Here is a 15,485-nt window from a genome sequence, read left to right as displayed (position 1 = left end):
ACTAGTTACCATGGAGGAACGGTGACCATTCAGACCACGTAGATGACATGTACAACGCTAATGGGGCTGAAAGAGTCCCGTGGTGTTGTGTGTCTGTGTTGTATGCATGTGTCTGTGGGTGTGTGCATGTATGCATGTATGTGTGTGGATGGCCAGAAGTCAATATCAGGGGGTTGGGGATTTAGCTCAGTGGTAGAGTGCTTGCTTAGCAAGCACAAGGCCCTGGCTTCAGTCCCCAGCTCCGAAAAAAAAAAAAAAAAAAGTCAATATCAGGCATCTTCCTTGGTTGCTTGCTCTCCGTCTTATTTCTGAGACAGGGTCACCCACTGAACTATATATAGGTCATTGATTTAGCTAGCCTGACTGGCCAGTGAGCTCTAGTGATCTGCGTCTAGTGATCTGCCTGTCTCTCTAGGCAACAACCCCCAACCCCAACAATCCAGGAATATGCCTTCCAATGCAGCTTTTCTGTGGATGCTAGAAATCCGAACTCAGGTTTTCACACTTGTACATCACCGGCTGAACCATCTCTGCAGAACCTAACCTGGTATTTTAGCCTTTCCTTTTCTGTAATTAGATATGTTTGTGTGCATAGATGACTCTTCTTCGGTACAGCCGCCTACAGCACTCCCAGGCCTTTGGGCTATGGGCAATATAGACCAAGTCAGAATACAGCCTAGGTGAGCAGCAGCCCCTACAGTCTAGGTTCATGCAGTCACACAGTGATAAAGTCACTTGACAGGTTTCTCACATGCCCCACTACAGCCCCCTATTTAAGTAACAGCTCTAGTGGGTGACCTCTGACCTGCTGTGGACAAAAAAAAAATAAAAGGGACAAACTTTTAAGACATTTGCAGTCCAATTATGGGTGGTGGTATACACACCAAGCTATACAGAAGACCCTCCCCGGCAGCCATAGGAGTCTGAGAGAAGGGCCAAGTGATTTCCTCCCTGAATCCACAAGACTGGGCACAGTGAAAGAAGTCAGAGCTGTCTGGGGGAGCACCGTTAGTATAAAAAGCAAGCTTCCTAGAGGGGTCTTTCCATTCACCACTTCTTTTCCCGGACCTTGGAACACCCTGCATTTAAAGTCACACTTGTGCATACAGCAGACACCCTAAGGATGTGAGAGACAGTCACTGCTGCTGTATTAGACTTGACAGAAATACAGCTGCATCAAGCTGGCCTGATTAACCCTTCGTGTTCAGTTCTCAGCGATTCAGCCCAATCACTTATGTCCCTTTAAAAGGGGAGAGAGCTTTTTTTTTTCTCAAATACCAACAAATTGCAAAAAAAACTTCAGAGATGGTTCCCAGGCATGCTATCATGCACCTGACACCTTTATGCCAGCCATCTCATACTGCCACAGCTACAGTGTCAGGATATTACAGATCAAAGCCCATTTGTGGGTCTGAATAAAAAGTGTTTGTTGTTATTCAAGTCTCGAGCAGGCAGAATACAGACCAGCTCTTTGACAACCTCTTGCCCTGTCATGGAGTCACCAGCTCCTTGTCGATTTGCCACCTGATGGGCTGGGCTGTGTCCTCTTCTGGCTGGCTGTGCCAACTCTCCCTTTGTCTTCTCTTGTCACAGAGGTACATGGACACAGTCACCTGCCTCTGTGACTGTAGAGTGCCTGGGAGGTTATCAGGGTCACACACACAGCAGATAGACACCTGTTCCTGGAACAAACGCATCACAGCCCATGAGCTTTCAGCACCAATCCCAGTCCCACTAGTACCTGCTGAGAGAGACCCAGCTATAGAGTCCTAACACCGTCACTGTACACAATACAGGAAAATGGCTGCCTCATTCCTGCTCCCACGAGCACTGTGCTGCATGCTTTGAGCACCGCCCAGCCTTTAACAGTCTTGACAAGTAGTAAATGGTGTGTTCACTCCAAGGCAAGATCCTTTTTTCCCTTCTCCGCTTACCACCTCTGCTTATCTAATCTTCTAAGCCCCTAGCCCTGCTTTTCTCCTGAGGCTTAGGGTTATCTGGCCAAGTAAATACATGAGTAAGCCGGGGCCTCCCAGGAGGATCGGACCAGAGAAGCGCAGACTGCGCGGCAAACAGTTTGATGGTCTTTCTGTAACAAAGTAGCAAGACAGCAGTGTTTCCAGTTCCCCTGTTTATAGAACAAATAAGGCAGTAATTCTTAGGCTGCAGGCGAAGAGAATTCATTACCTTAGAACTTTTCTCTGGCAGGATCTGCCCTATGTATAAGACCAGGCAGTGACAACAGATTCGGCTCAAGCTTCTGCCCTGTTTCTCTGACACCCAGTTTTCAGTCATGCCATTGTTACAAAATCCATGCTATCCCCTTCCACCTGACAGGAAGAGTGTAGCTCTTCCCTGCCTTACAGATTTGTAAGCCTCAGGATCGAGCAGGGTGCATTCGAGTGACGCTATGTAAGCACCTCGGGGCACTGCTGGATTATTGAAGTGCACTGGTTACACTAGCCATGAGGGTAGGAAGCAGACAAGTCAGATGCCAGGGTTTCGGTGGATTGTTTACTGGGTATTACTGTAAAGAAGCACAGAAAAGACCAGGACAGGGGCTTGGTTAGGACCCTATCTGCATGGAGGCTGAAGAGGCAGGAGAGTCGCTGTTGCAGAACTGGATGCTGGATTTATACCTATGAGCCTGGGGCCGTCTGCTTTGTAGAAATCAAAGTGTCTAAAGCCATAATGCCTTTCCCTCCGTCCTCTCTTTTTCTGCATTAGCAGTCAGACCCTGCCCCTTACTCGTGCAAGGCGAGAATTCAGCTACTGATCCGCATCAGTACTCTCTCTCTCTGTCTTCTTTTCCAAGACAAGGTCTTGCCATGTTGCTCTGTATCTTATATTAGCTTTGGAACTCACAGTCTCCCTCCCTCAGCCTTCGAAGCTCTAGGGTTCCATGGCTGCCCAGGTCTTCCTGTACTATTGAGTAGGAACATGCTCCTTAACTCACTGGTGCACCTTTCTGATGCCATAGGGTCCAAAACCAACAGTTAACTTGTAGACACTTTAGTCTGATCAAACAACTGAGTCACGCACTTCCCATTCTTAGGAAGTTCATATGATCATTAGTCAAGAGTGGCAAGTCGCCCATTTCTGTCACCATGTCCTTCCTGTCCCTCTGGGATTGTCACAGCTTCAAAAGAGATCATTGGAGCAGCTTGACCAGGCCTTGGTCAGGACCTGGCTTTCTGCCTTTGTTTACCCTGAAAGTTCTTTACCTCCCTTGAGAAACTCCCTGGGGCAAGTATATGTGTCAGAATACCCCAGAAGAATTCCATCACGATTTAGATGTCTGGCATTAGAGTTCACTCTTCTGAGTCCTAGCATAGACTGTGGATAATAATGTTACAATACGTGAGGCCTGTGGAACTCTAAAGTGAGAGAAGCCCCTCCCCTATCACAGAGATATGGCCCTGATGAAAGCCAGCAGCATCGCTGTGACCACCAGTCCGTTGGCATTCATGAGGCAGCCATATGACTATTGCTTCATTTCCTGGATAGCAAATAAAGCTTCCAGATACAGTTACTAAATGTCCACCCAGATCTCAACTCCAGAGCCTCCACATCTGACAGCCATGCCTCCCAACGAACCAGCTCGAGAAGTATACAGTTGGGTTACTCTAGGACCTAGGATAATTTTAACAATAAAAAGTCTAGCGTGCTACTTTTCAAGTCAGGAAACATCCAAAGTGGCTTCCTGGTTCACACAATGTCATGTGACCAGCCCACAGCCCAGCTAGAGGGAGTCCCAAGCCCCCATGCCTGCTGCATAGGGCTCTTTCCCTGGTAGCACACTGTAACAGAGTTAAATGTTTATTTTTGAGAGGCTTTAAAAATTATTTTTTATCTATTAACCTTAAAAGTTAAATCTACTTAGAAGGAATTGCATACATGTGCATGGGTGTGTGTGTGTGCGTGCGTGTGCGTCTACATACACATATTGGGGTGGTGTATGTGAAGACTATTTGATTAAACTAGAAAGCCATACAGAAAATAGCAACATGGAAGACACAGAAAATCAAGGTCCCTGATCTCACTCAGCACCTTTGAATGGTGTTCCTGTGCCAGCCAGGCCAGGCCTGAGGCCGCTGGCATCTGCTCACAGTGGAATGATGCAGAGGAGACCCCATCGACAGAGCTGCCTGAGCCCCCACTCACCGTGCACTCCTCCCTCCCCGTGCCCGTCTTGTCTCTCCCACCTCCTGCACAGGCCTTGCACTCAGCGTTTCTCCCTGGCATGGAAGCTGGCTGGGCTGCATGCCTGCATTGCATGCATGCGTGCAAAGGGCAGGTCACTTTAAAATGCTGCACATGCTCAGTGGTAGGCGCTTGCCAAAGGCCCCAGGTTGACTTTAAAAAAAAAAAAAAAAAAAAAAAAAAAAAAAATGCTGGCACTGCAGCAATGCACTCCTGCATCCCCCTCTTCTCAAATACACACTTTTTATCCCGGCACCATCAGAAGCAGCTGAGGCCATCGTTAGCTAGGACTTTGCGTCATCAAAGGACCCTCCTTTCCAGGCCTATTGGACAAAGACTTGAAGACTGTAGACGGGTCCTGGAGATGCCTTCTGCCAGCTTCCTCTCCCTACACCACCTGACCCTCCCTATCCTCCACTGGAAACAGCACCCTTTCTTGTCGGGTGCACTAATAGTGTGGTCTACCCTGGGAAGGGAAGGTTCAGAATTTTCCCTTCAAATTAACACTTATCTTCTGACCTCCCATTACCATTTCATTTAGAGATTTTGAGCAAACATTCCATTGTACCAGTCTTATTCTAAAAACAAAAATTGATATTCATAACAACATTCTTTTATTACTCTCCTCAGATAAATGAAACCTCCAAGAGGTTAAATAACTTGCCCAACATCACAGCTAGTAAATGAAGCTTGGCTTTTAACCCAAAGGGATAAAATCCCCAGGGAAAGCACTTTGATCACTGAGCCTGCCTTGTGATCCACCTCAAGTTAGATTTGCTGATTGGACGCATCTTCTCGTGAACGTTACAATCATAGCTCATTCCTCTGTGTCCGCAGAGAGACCTAGCTTGGATTCTGCTTGTCACTGGCTTTAAGACTTGTCCAAATGGTCAACCAGAATGACCTTGGAATTCCATGTCCTAAGCTTAGACATTAGCTGAGTGCTTTGCCACACTGGGGCCATGACGTTGAAATGCTGATCTCATAAGACTTTGCATCTGCCTGTCTATTGGTTCAAGTTAGGCATTTGTAAAATATGAATGCAGAATTAATGTTCAGGGGCAGTCTCTGCCTTCCTCATAGAAGGAACTATGGATAGAGACCAGCTTGGGTCCTTGCAAATCGTTTCTCTCTAGCAAACCAGTAAGGGCTCTCTGTATAGAAGCCACAGTGACCTTACATCTGAGGGTTTGCAAACTCTCTTTGTAACTCCTGCTGTTTGCTTTAAGTTGCCTTCCAAGAACACAGACACTTTTCCTAATTCCCAGATAGGAGTTGGGAACATTTCATCCACCACATGATCTAGTATCTGCCAGGACATACGGAAAGAGGCAGGACAGGCCTGTGACTTGCACCAGGTCACAAATCTAAAGTATGAGCTCATCAAGGTGATGACTGTGCAGAGATCTACCTCGCGCCGCTCCAGGAAGATACCTCACTAATGCACTTTGGAGCCTGAGTTTACGCTAATAATGCTGCTGTTGCTCAGAAGGCGTCCAAGTGCTTCTTAAGGTCTATTCAGAGTGCGTGACATGCTTTTACTGAGCTCCCTCCTTGGCCAGAATTGAACTGGGGGTATTGCTAAATACCAAAGCCCCCTTTCTTCTTCTTTTTTTTTTGGTTCTTTTTTTCGGAGCTGGGGACCGAACCCAGGGCCTTGCACTTCCTAGGCAAGCGCTGTACCACTGAGCCAAATCCCAACCCCCAAAGCCCCCTTTCTTGAACAGGCCCATAACAAAGCAGTCAGAATGGAAATGTCTCTTGACAGCCTACCAAAGCTGGCTTATGCTACTCTCTGGATCAACTGAACAAATTACTAGAGAAGAACTAGATAGAAAACCAGATCTGACCACGAAGGCTTTACACAGAAGCCCCAGTGGATGAAAGGGAGATTTCTTTATGTTACGACGCTCTTCCCCCAAACTAAAGCTCTAGATGCACTCCTCGGGAACACCTGACTTACTGTCCATTCTTGAAGTCTTCAAGTGCCCCACTACCGTGTGAATCGAGTCTGGAAGGAAGAAGCCAGCCCCCGTCCCTTATACACTTATATACAAGTATACCACCCTTATCCGCATATGTGACACGTTTTAGGATGAGTGGTGATCAAATGAGACTTACATGTAAGTGTCTATAGCATAGCCGTGATCTTGGCTGGGCCTAGCGGCTCCTGCCTATATTCCCAGCTCTCAGGAACGTGATGAGTTTGAGGCCAGCCTGAACTACATGGCAGATTGTAAGACCTTGGACCATATCACATGACCTTGCCTCAAATAAGAGAAAGGAGACAGAAGTGGGGAAGAGAGATCTTATACATGAAAAAACAGCTGAGAGGCATGGGTGGGAAGTTAGCAGCTTGAAATCTATGGGAAAAGTCAACAGTGGCTTCAGAACATACTCTCCTCCTTCCCCATCCTGCCTCTTCTGCCTCACCTAGACAGGGCAGCTAAAACCAGTTTATCCTTCCTACTTGTATCTGCTCCTAAAGCCAAATCCTTACAAAAACCTAAGAAAGCTACACTCCCTGAGGTCTACCCTCCCACACAGCCCTACAGCTTGACTGGGGGCCTGGCCTACCCAGGGAGTTCATCATTTACCCTAGCCCTGTCTTCTTCATAGAAGGAACTAGGAGCAAAGAGGCTGGCGGGGCCCATGCAAACCGTTTTCCTCCCTAAGCTCCCATGTGAGGTGACAACTCCGAGAACATCTCACCCAAACCAGTAAGGGCTCTCTGTATGGAAGCTACAGTGACCTTGCAAATGAGGGTCTGCAAACTGTCTTTGTGACTCCAGCTGCTCGCTTTACATTGCCTCCTGAGAATACAGAAACTTTCCCCTAATTCCTGCTGGAAACACATCCAAGCCATACAGTAGGAGACTGGACAGGCCAGCCTTTCTCCTCTGCGTCATCATCTTGTCTCTGGGGAGAATAGTTTACAGGAGCGAACAGAAGCAGCACAGAAGCGTCCCCTCTCCTCCCATCATAAACCTCGCTGTCACTGCTCAAGGCCTCTCTCCTTCTCTTCCTAAACATCCCGCTTCATCTTCCCAGGCTCCACAAACTCCTGTTGTCACCTAGGGTCCAGAGTTTAAACTCGTCCCTTAAGAAGGATTACCATTTCCGGGGTCTTGCCATCAACTGGACTCTTGTCTAGACATGTTTATCATGTCCAGCAATTTCCAGGCTCATCTGTGCTTGGGATCACTCGGGAAGCACCTGGGAATTATGGTTGCTTGTGTCCCAGCACAAAAATCGAGAGAGAGCGCGCCTGGAATGTGACCTGGGCTTTAGGGTCTCTTTAAACATGCCTTCCAGCTGGTTCTAATGTGTTGGCACATTTAAAACCGCTAACCTCATCTTAGGATGCTCTGGGTAAGAATCGTCAGCATCCCCTCCTGACAGATGCAGAACCTGAGGTTGCATAAGCAACCAACTCCTGCCAGCCAGGCCCTGCTGTCTGGTTGGGCTGCAGAAGTCCCTCTGTCCAGCATGGGCTTCAGGCCACGTGCTTATTGGAAGAGCCAATTCTTCAGATGCTCGAGTTTGTTGAGAATCACTGCAAGGTGCTCTGGTGTGCACTAGAGTTCGGGACTCTCGTTGTAACCCTGTCAGGATGGACTCAAGGTCAAGATGAGGCTCAGGGGAAGTTGCTCTAACCCCAGCGGTGTTATGACCTTAATAAGCATGGGACAGTCTCGAGCTGTGAGTTAAAAAGGACCCTCATTAACGACATCTACCAGTAAGTTCAGGGTCCTCACAGTCTCATGCTTTCTGTGTTTTAAGTTAGTGAATTTTAAAGCCAAAGTTGAGGACCCCTTGGGAGTGGAGACTATATCTCTCCCGAAGCCGAGTATGGGAATGAGCAGGCAGTGGGGCCCAGTGCCCTCTGCTTGATGAATGGCCTGGTAGAATCTGCATAGGGCACCAAAGTAATCAAAGGACCCTGGAAGTGGCCTCGTTTCCATGCCGGAAGCTATTGCCATGCATGATGAAGATGTGTAGAAGCTATGCAGGCACCCTCGGGCTGCAGGAGACAGCTGGCTCGGCACAGGATCAAACAGGAGCGTCGGGTCGTGTGAGGCTGGGGATCCAGCAGGTGTCTCATAAAGCCTTGGTTTCAACATCTCCGTATGCAGAGTCAGAGCCAGGAGGTGGCCACAAGCCCCTCATGCTGTGGTTGTACAAAGTCGCCATCCCTGGTGAGACATGCTTCCTTTCCTGTTCCTTTTTCTTTGAGCCAAATAATAACTTGACAGGGATCCAAGCAATTAAAAAGATACTTAGGAGAGCTCAATTTAGAAAGATTCTTAGTAGGCTGAAACAGATGTGGCGAACCATTTCAAGATACTCTGGGAGATGAGTTGGGGGGGACCGGATTCTAAACAGTCCCTCTGCCTTTTCCAAACCTGCCCTGACAGGCGCTGGTGTACAACATCTGAGGTGCCCTAGACACCTCTACACTTCTGTTTTCTTAGCTGCCTCTGGATTAGAGCATCCAAGTGGCTCTGGGTCAGCTCCCAACCATGCATTTCAGAAGAGGACACTGTCATTCGCTGGAGAGCAGCTGCACCCGTTCCCCACCAGTGTGACTGTAGTGGAAGGAAGCTCTTGACTTTGGAGCTTCCACGGGAACTGAACATGGTCTAGCATAGAGGTTCCTGTCGCCCACCTACAGGTGGAGGCGTCCCACTGCCTCTCAAGTTCTGATCTCCAGAAAACCGTGCTGTAGAACTGGGTCCGAGGTCAGATGCGATCTGAGCTGGCACGTGGGAACTGTCCAGAGAAGAGACTCTGACCCTCAGTGCATGCTGGCAGGCCTTCGCTCCTTGACCCCAAGGCATCGAAGGCCCCATGTTCTTCGTATTTATTAAAAATTCCCAGGCAAAGAGGGAAAGGAGTCTAAAATAGATGAACTAGGATACACCAGATAGAGTGGTTTCACTAGGTAAAAGATCCCTGGCTTAACACAGGTTGCAGGTGCACTGTCTGTCTGTCTGTCTGTCTCTCTCTCTCTCTGTGTATGTGTGTGTGTGTGTGTGTGTGTGGTTATTGTTCTCTTGTACTTTCCACAGAAATACACTTATACTTGTGTTCCGTCCAGTTACTCCGTTTTAAAAGCACATGTTCATACTGTATTTGTAGCTTCACCCACTACCTCCTGCTCTCCTAATGGAAGACACAGGGAGTAAAGGTGAGCCCATTGTGTATATTAACATCCCCGTTAACCACCACGGACATTCTACAAATGAAACTGTGGTCCCCCTCAAGTTAGAGACCTCTGCATACACACCCTCTGATCAGACAGACTTGGCATCTACAAAAGAAGAATTGCCGGTCTCTTTTAATCTTGGGTATTCTCGGTATCTTTTGGGTATTCGTGACAAATATCTACTATAGATACCGTAGATAGCACCTTATGGTAATGTCACAGATTGCATTTCCAGGCAAAGGTCGTGTAGGGAGGTTCCCAGGGTCAATTTAGAACAGCATGGGATCAAGCCCATCTTTGTGCCCTGCTCCACTTGCCTCAGACACTGCTCTGTATATCGTCAACTAAGCTTAATAAGGATTATCTTGAACTTGTAGAGAGTTGCAAATTTAGGCAGCCAGGGTCCTGGCCAGCCACAACCACGCTGTAAACATTAGTGAGACGCAGATGTTTGCCTTCTGAAAAGTCCTCTCAGCCTGTAATCCTTCCTGAAATCTTTCCCAGTCTGGGATTTTCCTTCTTATACCGACCCTATGTCCGTCTCCATGAAAGGCAGCCCTGTGTAGTCCCTGCATGTGTATCGTGGGGAGGGCATGACCTCCAGGTGCCGCAGGATCTGAGAAATAGGCAAAAATAACCCCTTTCCCACTGGCCAGCAATAACCAGGCGCTTGAAGGATCTCATCCTTGCCACAAAAAAATGCTTCTTGGGAACCAAAGAGAGTTCACATCTGTGGGTAAAAGTCTTGGGTAGGGGTGGGATGGCATAACATCTAACATGTGCATTAAAGAGTGGGGGCAGGGCATCACCTGGGAGGAAACGGGTTGAGAGACCATTCTAGACAGACGGAATGGTTTTTGGATCACAGTCTCTTTTGGGATTAGGTTAGATGTTTGTCCTTGAATATGATTGTAGATTAGACTGAAAACGCAAGTTGTGGCCAAATTTTTTTAAGTCGCTTACACCCCAGTTGAGACCATCTCATCAATCTCACAGACAGCGCTGGCCCAATACAGAGTTGGGGGAAGGGCACCTCTAACTGGGAGGTGGTGTCTAGATCTTGTCTGTGAAGAACATCCCTGCAGGAAGACCCCAGAGGCCAAACTTAGATTGCGCCAGAGGGAATATAAATGAAAGGAATTGTGGGGGGGAGGCATTTTGGAGAGTTCATGGAGTTCCACGAGAGCATAAAGAGAAAGCGAAGTCATTCCATTTGCAGGGAAACAGAGGCAACCAGAGGGCACCATGTTAAGTGAAATGAGCCAGACTCAGAAAGACAAATACCATGCTGTCTCATAAACATGGAGATTAACTTTGCAATCATACATTGTATATGTATATTAGTATATGTGTATGATATGTGGGGGGGACTAGAGAGAAAGGAGCAGGAGGAGCTCACGAAGGAGGTAGAAAGTAGAGAAGAGGAGGGCACACATCTAATAGAAACAGAACGGGCACTAGCTGGGGTCAGGAAGGAAACCAGCCCCAGCAGGAGGGAGTGTGGAGGAGGGACACACGTGAGCAGAGCATACGACACGTATGTATGAAGAGGTCAGGATGAAACCCTCTGACCTGAAACGATTGAAAAAGACAGACGTCCCTGGCGACCGTAAGCACCAGGAGCAAGAGTCTGTGAGTCTGGTGCAGTTAGTTTTGATGTCCCCCTCCCCATCCCCCCACTCCCCCGCACACTTGCTTTGCCATTAGTGTTGAGTCAGATTTTCCATCCAATACCCAAAAAAAACCCTAGCCACTTTCTGAAACTTAAGAGTCAGGAAGACTAAAATTTGCAAATGTTCTCTGTGGTTTGTTCTTCCAGGCCATTTCCCCGAGTAGGGAGAGATGGGAAGTGAATGTTTCCTGTAATGGGATAAGACCAGGCAGGTGGTGCTAAAAGCAACAACAAAGTTGCTTTGGGGTGGCTCACTCGTGTGTGCAAATTCACCCTGTAAATCACAGTGTGGCCCCCTCATCGAGGGAACTAAATAAAAAGCTAAACCCCACAATCTTTGTGTTCCTTGAAGGTGAAATGCTGCAAATACTGGCCGGACGACACGGAGATCTATAAAGACATAAAAGTCACGCTAATAGACACAGAGCTGCTGGCAGAATATGTGATAAGAACCTTTGCCGTGGAGAAGGTAAGCGCAGAAGCCGGGGCGAGCCTCAGTAGCCTCGTCAGCTTATCTAGGGTCAGGCCTGGAGGCAGGCAGGCTCCGGGACTTCCTCAAGACCGCGTCTCACCCTCTGATTACGTAACAGCCCAGCTCCATCCTTCACGCAGGCCATTCCCATTTCATGGCAATCTGTGCTTTTCGACTAAGCCCAGAGATAACGCCTACCACACTACCTTCACTTTAACCTGGCTGGTCTTTGCCCGTTTCTCTTTCTTGATTCATAAAGCAAAGCTTTCCACATCTAGAGAGACGCCTTCCCAGCTCCATAAGCGTATCCCCTGTTGAACGTCCACTTGTGTTTCCTGAAGCTGAGTTGACACAAACACTGAGACACAGGTCTGGTCCGTGGTGCTCCCGGAATCCCTCCCTAAGGCCCAAAGTCCAAGAGACTGAAGGGTCCTCAGAGTGGCAGTGATCTCCCTGGGAGCCCACGTGCAGGAGCTCCGTCTTGCATGAGCCGGCACCCCACCCACCCACCTACCCCTTCATATCCACTCACACTTCGCTCTCAGCCCTGTGCATCGATTCTGCATCACCTCATCCCATACGCATGGCTAGGGCTGCTTCTCTGGGAAGCACTGTAGGCCATGACAGGACTCTCCTTGTCCCCCTCTTTCTGCTGACATAGGGTGGGGCCGGAGGTGAAGCAAACTGCAGTCCGTCCAGAGAAGTGCCACAGGTATGCTGTGGGGAAGGTGGAGGTGACTGAGAGACACTCTGCCCGGCAGAGGCCCATGGGCTGTCCTGTCAAGACCTGCACAGCTGCTGCTCTGAAATTATCAGTTTATCAGGAACCCGGTCGCTCTCACTCAGCCAATGACGGCAGACCCCTCCCAGGGCCGGGCTATGTATGCCAGACTGCTGGCCTCTTAGCTCCTGGCCCTTCTCCTGATTCTACGTTGCCACTGCATCTAAATGCGATTTTTTTTGGAACAACAGGGGCATCTCTGGGGAATAAGGAAGTTGCAGGATCTGCCTATTGTCAAATTCACATTGATGGCGGGGACTGCCATTCCTAGTTTGAAAATCCAAATTTAGGGCAACTCTCCCAAAGCAAGGAAGGCTTTACTTTAATCTGTTTCTGGTACTATTGAGCTTCTTTCTCCTATACCCTGCCTCTCTGTCTATCTGTCTGTCTGTCTGTCTGTCTGTCTGTCTGTCTCTCTCTCTCTCCCCCTCTGCCCCCCTCTCACTCCCCCTCCCTCTGTGTCTCTTTCTCTGTGTCTCTGTCTGTCTCTCTGTGTCTCTGTCTGCCTCTCTCTCTCTTCTCTCCTCTCTCTTCTCTCTTCTCTCATAAGCAAGAGGGAGGCTTGGAGAACTTCAAAGAGTGTAAAGTAGTTCTCGTTGGCTCAATTCTTCAAGTTCTAAACCTCACACTTTGATGTTGAATTTTTCTTTCTTCCTTCTCAGACAGGACTGTGAAAGAAAAGCACTTGCAGGATTTCTGCATGGCTCTTGGCAAGAGCGCTCATGAATAAACTGCATTAGAACAGATAGCAATAAAAGACCCTCCGTATTTTTTTCCTAAGCCACTGCTTAAACATGAAGTTCTTTGAACAACAGTCAGCCCTCTAATGAGCTGCAAGTGCACCCGGGTTGTCAGAGCAAGGGTCGGTTTGTTTCTCTGCTCTGCGTTTAACCTTTTACGGAGCCTGCTACATGCCCAGCTGCACAGAAATGCTCCCCAGACACCCAGGTGTTCTAATCACGAGGCGACCAGCGAAGAGATGGCGTAGGGAGGAGACCTGTTAACCGTTTTCAGACTGGGCAATTGGAGTCTTTAAGAAAGAAAACCCTGTCGTTTAACGTCTGTAGAACACTTTTGGACTTTGAAACTCTCACATTAAAGGAGAAAGGAAAAGAAATGGTTATATACGGGCTTTGCGTTCTTGCAATTCTGTTTTGTGAGCAGGATGTAGCAAGAGACCTAAAGGTGAGAGGATAGATTTGGGCTCTTGTGCAGAGCAGTCCAAAAGCTGTAGCCTGAGGTTGGTGACTCCCTAGTTTGCATCTGATGGTCTCCACCTCTTTCCCACATACCTCATGGTTTTACGTAGCATATAATACAGCATGGTGGCACGCTGACGTGACAACCCCAAGGTCCCCACAGACCCAGACCTTGTCTGACTTGGCAGAATTGAAGCTGAAAGTGGCCAGCCTCTCCTCTGTGCCTTCGAGAAACCCTGAGACTCTGAGACAGCAAGAGGAAAAATATCCCCCGTCTCAAAGACAGACAGACGCACACTTCATGATTCAGCCAATCATTCCACAGACCTAGAATAAACCCACGTTGGGACAGGCACAGTGGTCTGATGTGGAGTCTCCCCTCCCATTATACGGCGTGAAAACATTAAATGATTTAGACAGTGTTTTATACAGTGTTAATGTTTTCTAATGAAAACTAAAGAAATGAGGTAATTAACATCCAGCTAGGAAATACCGGGCTGCCACTCCTGGTTGCTCCTGTTTCCCCCAGGAGACTCGGTTGTTCACCTACAGGAAGGATCGGATCGTTGTATCTGAAGTAACTTCCTTTGCTCACCTTGGCAGGAACAAGTAGATTAGAAGGTTGAGCTCCATTGTGGGAACAGGTTTTCAGGATACTTGAAGCTGCCATGTCCCTTGCTATGAAAATCGGCCATAAAGGCATTAGTTGGGAGCCCACGTCATGATGGGTGTCACCCTGGGACTGAAACCGAGCATATAAAAACCTCATCCCCCTCCCACCGGGAGGACATAGCATTCATTGCCAGAGCTGTTCCTGAGTCTCAGGGTGTTTTCACATCACTGGCCAAATCGCTGACCATAATTCCAGGGGAGCGAGCGCGCTAAGCTTTGGAAGGGTGAGAGCAACTTGCCTGTCTTCTGATGGCGTCTTTGGAGCTAGCCAAACATTATTTTCGGTGATGAGAAAATTTGGCTGTTAACTACCTGGTGCCATTCTCCGGTCCCCTGGGGCCTGGTTAGCTCAGTGCACTGTGAGTCCCAGTTACTTGCTTCTTTACTATTCAGAGTAAACAACAGGATTTCCACAGGAAATAGAGCTTTGGTCATTGGTAGTCTCTGTGTGAGAGATACATTAGCACATTAATAGCAAATGGCCAACGAGTCTCATTTCAAAGTCTGCACTTTCTTCCCTCCCCCAGCCTTTCCAAGCCCCTAGTAATAGGGAATTTATTCCTCATTCGCTAAGCATTTGGGGATCATTGGTAGAGAATCTGGTAAGGTCCAGGCGTGTTCATCTGTAAAATGTTAATAAAAACCAAAGCAAGGATCAGATAGGAGGACACAGGATAGCCATTGGATCCCAGATTTACTTGTAGCCTTGGTTTTAAAAGTAATTTTGTTGTTGTTGTTTTTTCAAACATACCTTGGGGCCAGGAGAGGGCTCAGTGGGTAAGGAAGCCTGCTGTGAAAGCAAGCAGACCTAGGTTGAGATTCAGGGCGTAAAAGTGTGAGCCTACCACTACAGTACTGAGAGAACAGGGAGACCCTGAGAGCTTCCTGGCCATCCACAGGATCCGAACCCTTGGGTTCAGGCTCAGTGAGAGAACCTGTCTCAAAACAGACAGAAAGTGAACACCAGAGGGAAATGCTCAGCGTCCCTATCTGGCCTCCCTCCATACATGTGTGCCCACACATGTGCCTGAGTCCTCCATACATGTGTGCCTATGCATGTTCGTAGGTAGCTGCACACACATGTGCCCAGAAATGCCACATGGTGGCTTATAACCATCCTTAGCTCCACTTCCAGGAGATTTGTCCCCTGTTCTGAACCTCTGTGAGCACCAGGCACGCACACAGCACGCTCGAATGCGCGCGGACAAAACACCCATGCATATAAAAATAATCTTTTTAAAAGATTAAGAAGAGCAAATTAAAAGCCAAAATAAGCA

The 15,485-nt window shown here is 48.1% G+C and overlaps 1 protein-coding gene across 1 annotated transcript in view; it reads left to right on the top strand.

Moving 5' to 3' along the window:
* The window catches only part of Ptprm (protein tyrosine phosphatase receptor type M), a 681,698-nt gene that overhangs the window by 639,901 nt on the left and 26,312 nt on the right, over nucleotides 1-15,485 (top strand). The window contains exons 25-26 of the mRNA XM_032901727.1: nucleotides 11,437-11,553; nucleotides 12,218-12,268. Coding sequence (XP_032757618.1) covers nucleotides 11,437-11,553; nucleotides 12,218-12,268 — 168 coding nt within the window. The remainder of the gene's footprint in view (nucleotides 1-11,436; nucleotides 11,554-12,217; nucleotides 12,269-15,485) is intronic.

Source organism: Rattus rattus, chromosome 4 (assembly GCF_011064425.1).
Source record: "Rattus rattus isolate New Zealand chromosome 4, Rrattus_CSIRO_v1, whole genome shotgun sequence".
In the NCBI taxonomy this organism is placed as follows: Eukaryota; Metazoa; Chordata; class Mammalia; order Rodentia; family Muridae; genus Rattus; species Rattus rattus.
Note: the sequence above shows the minus strand (reverse complement) of the source record. Positions and strands in the feature narration are given on the sequence as shown.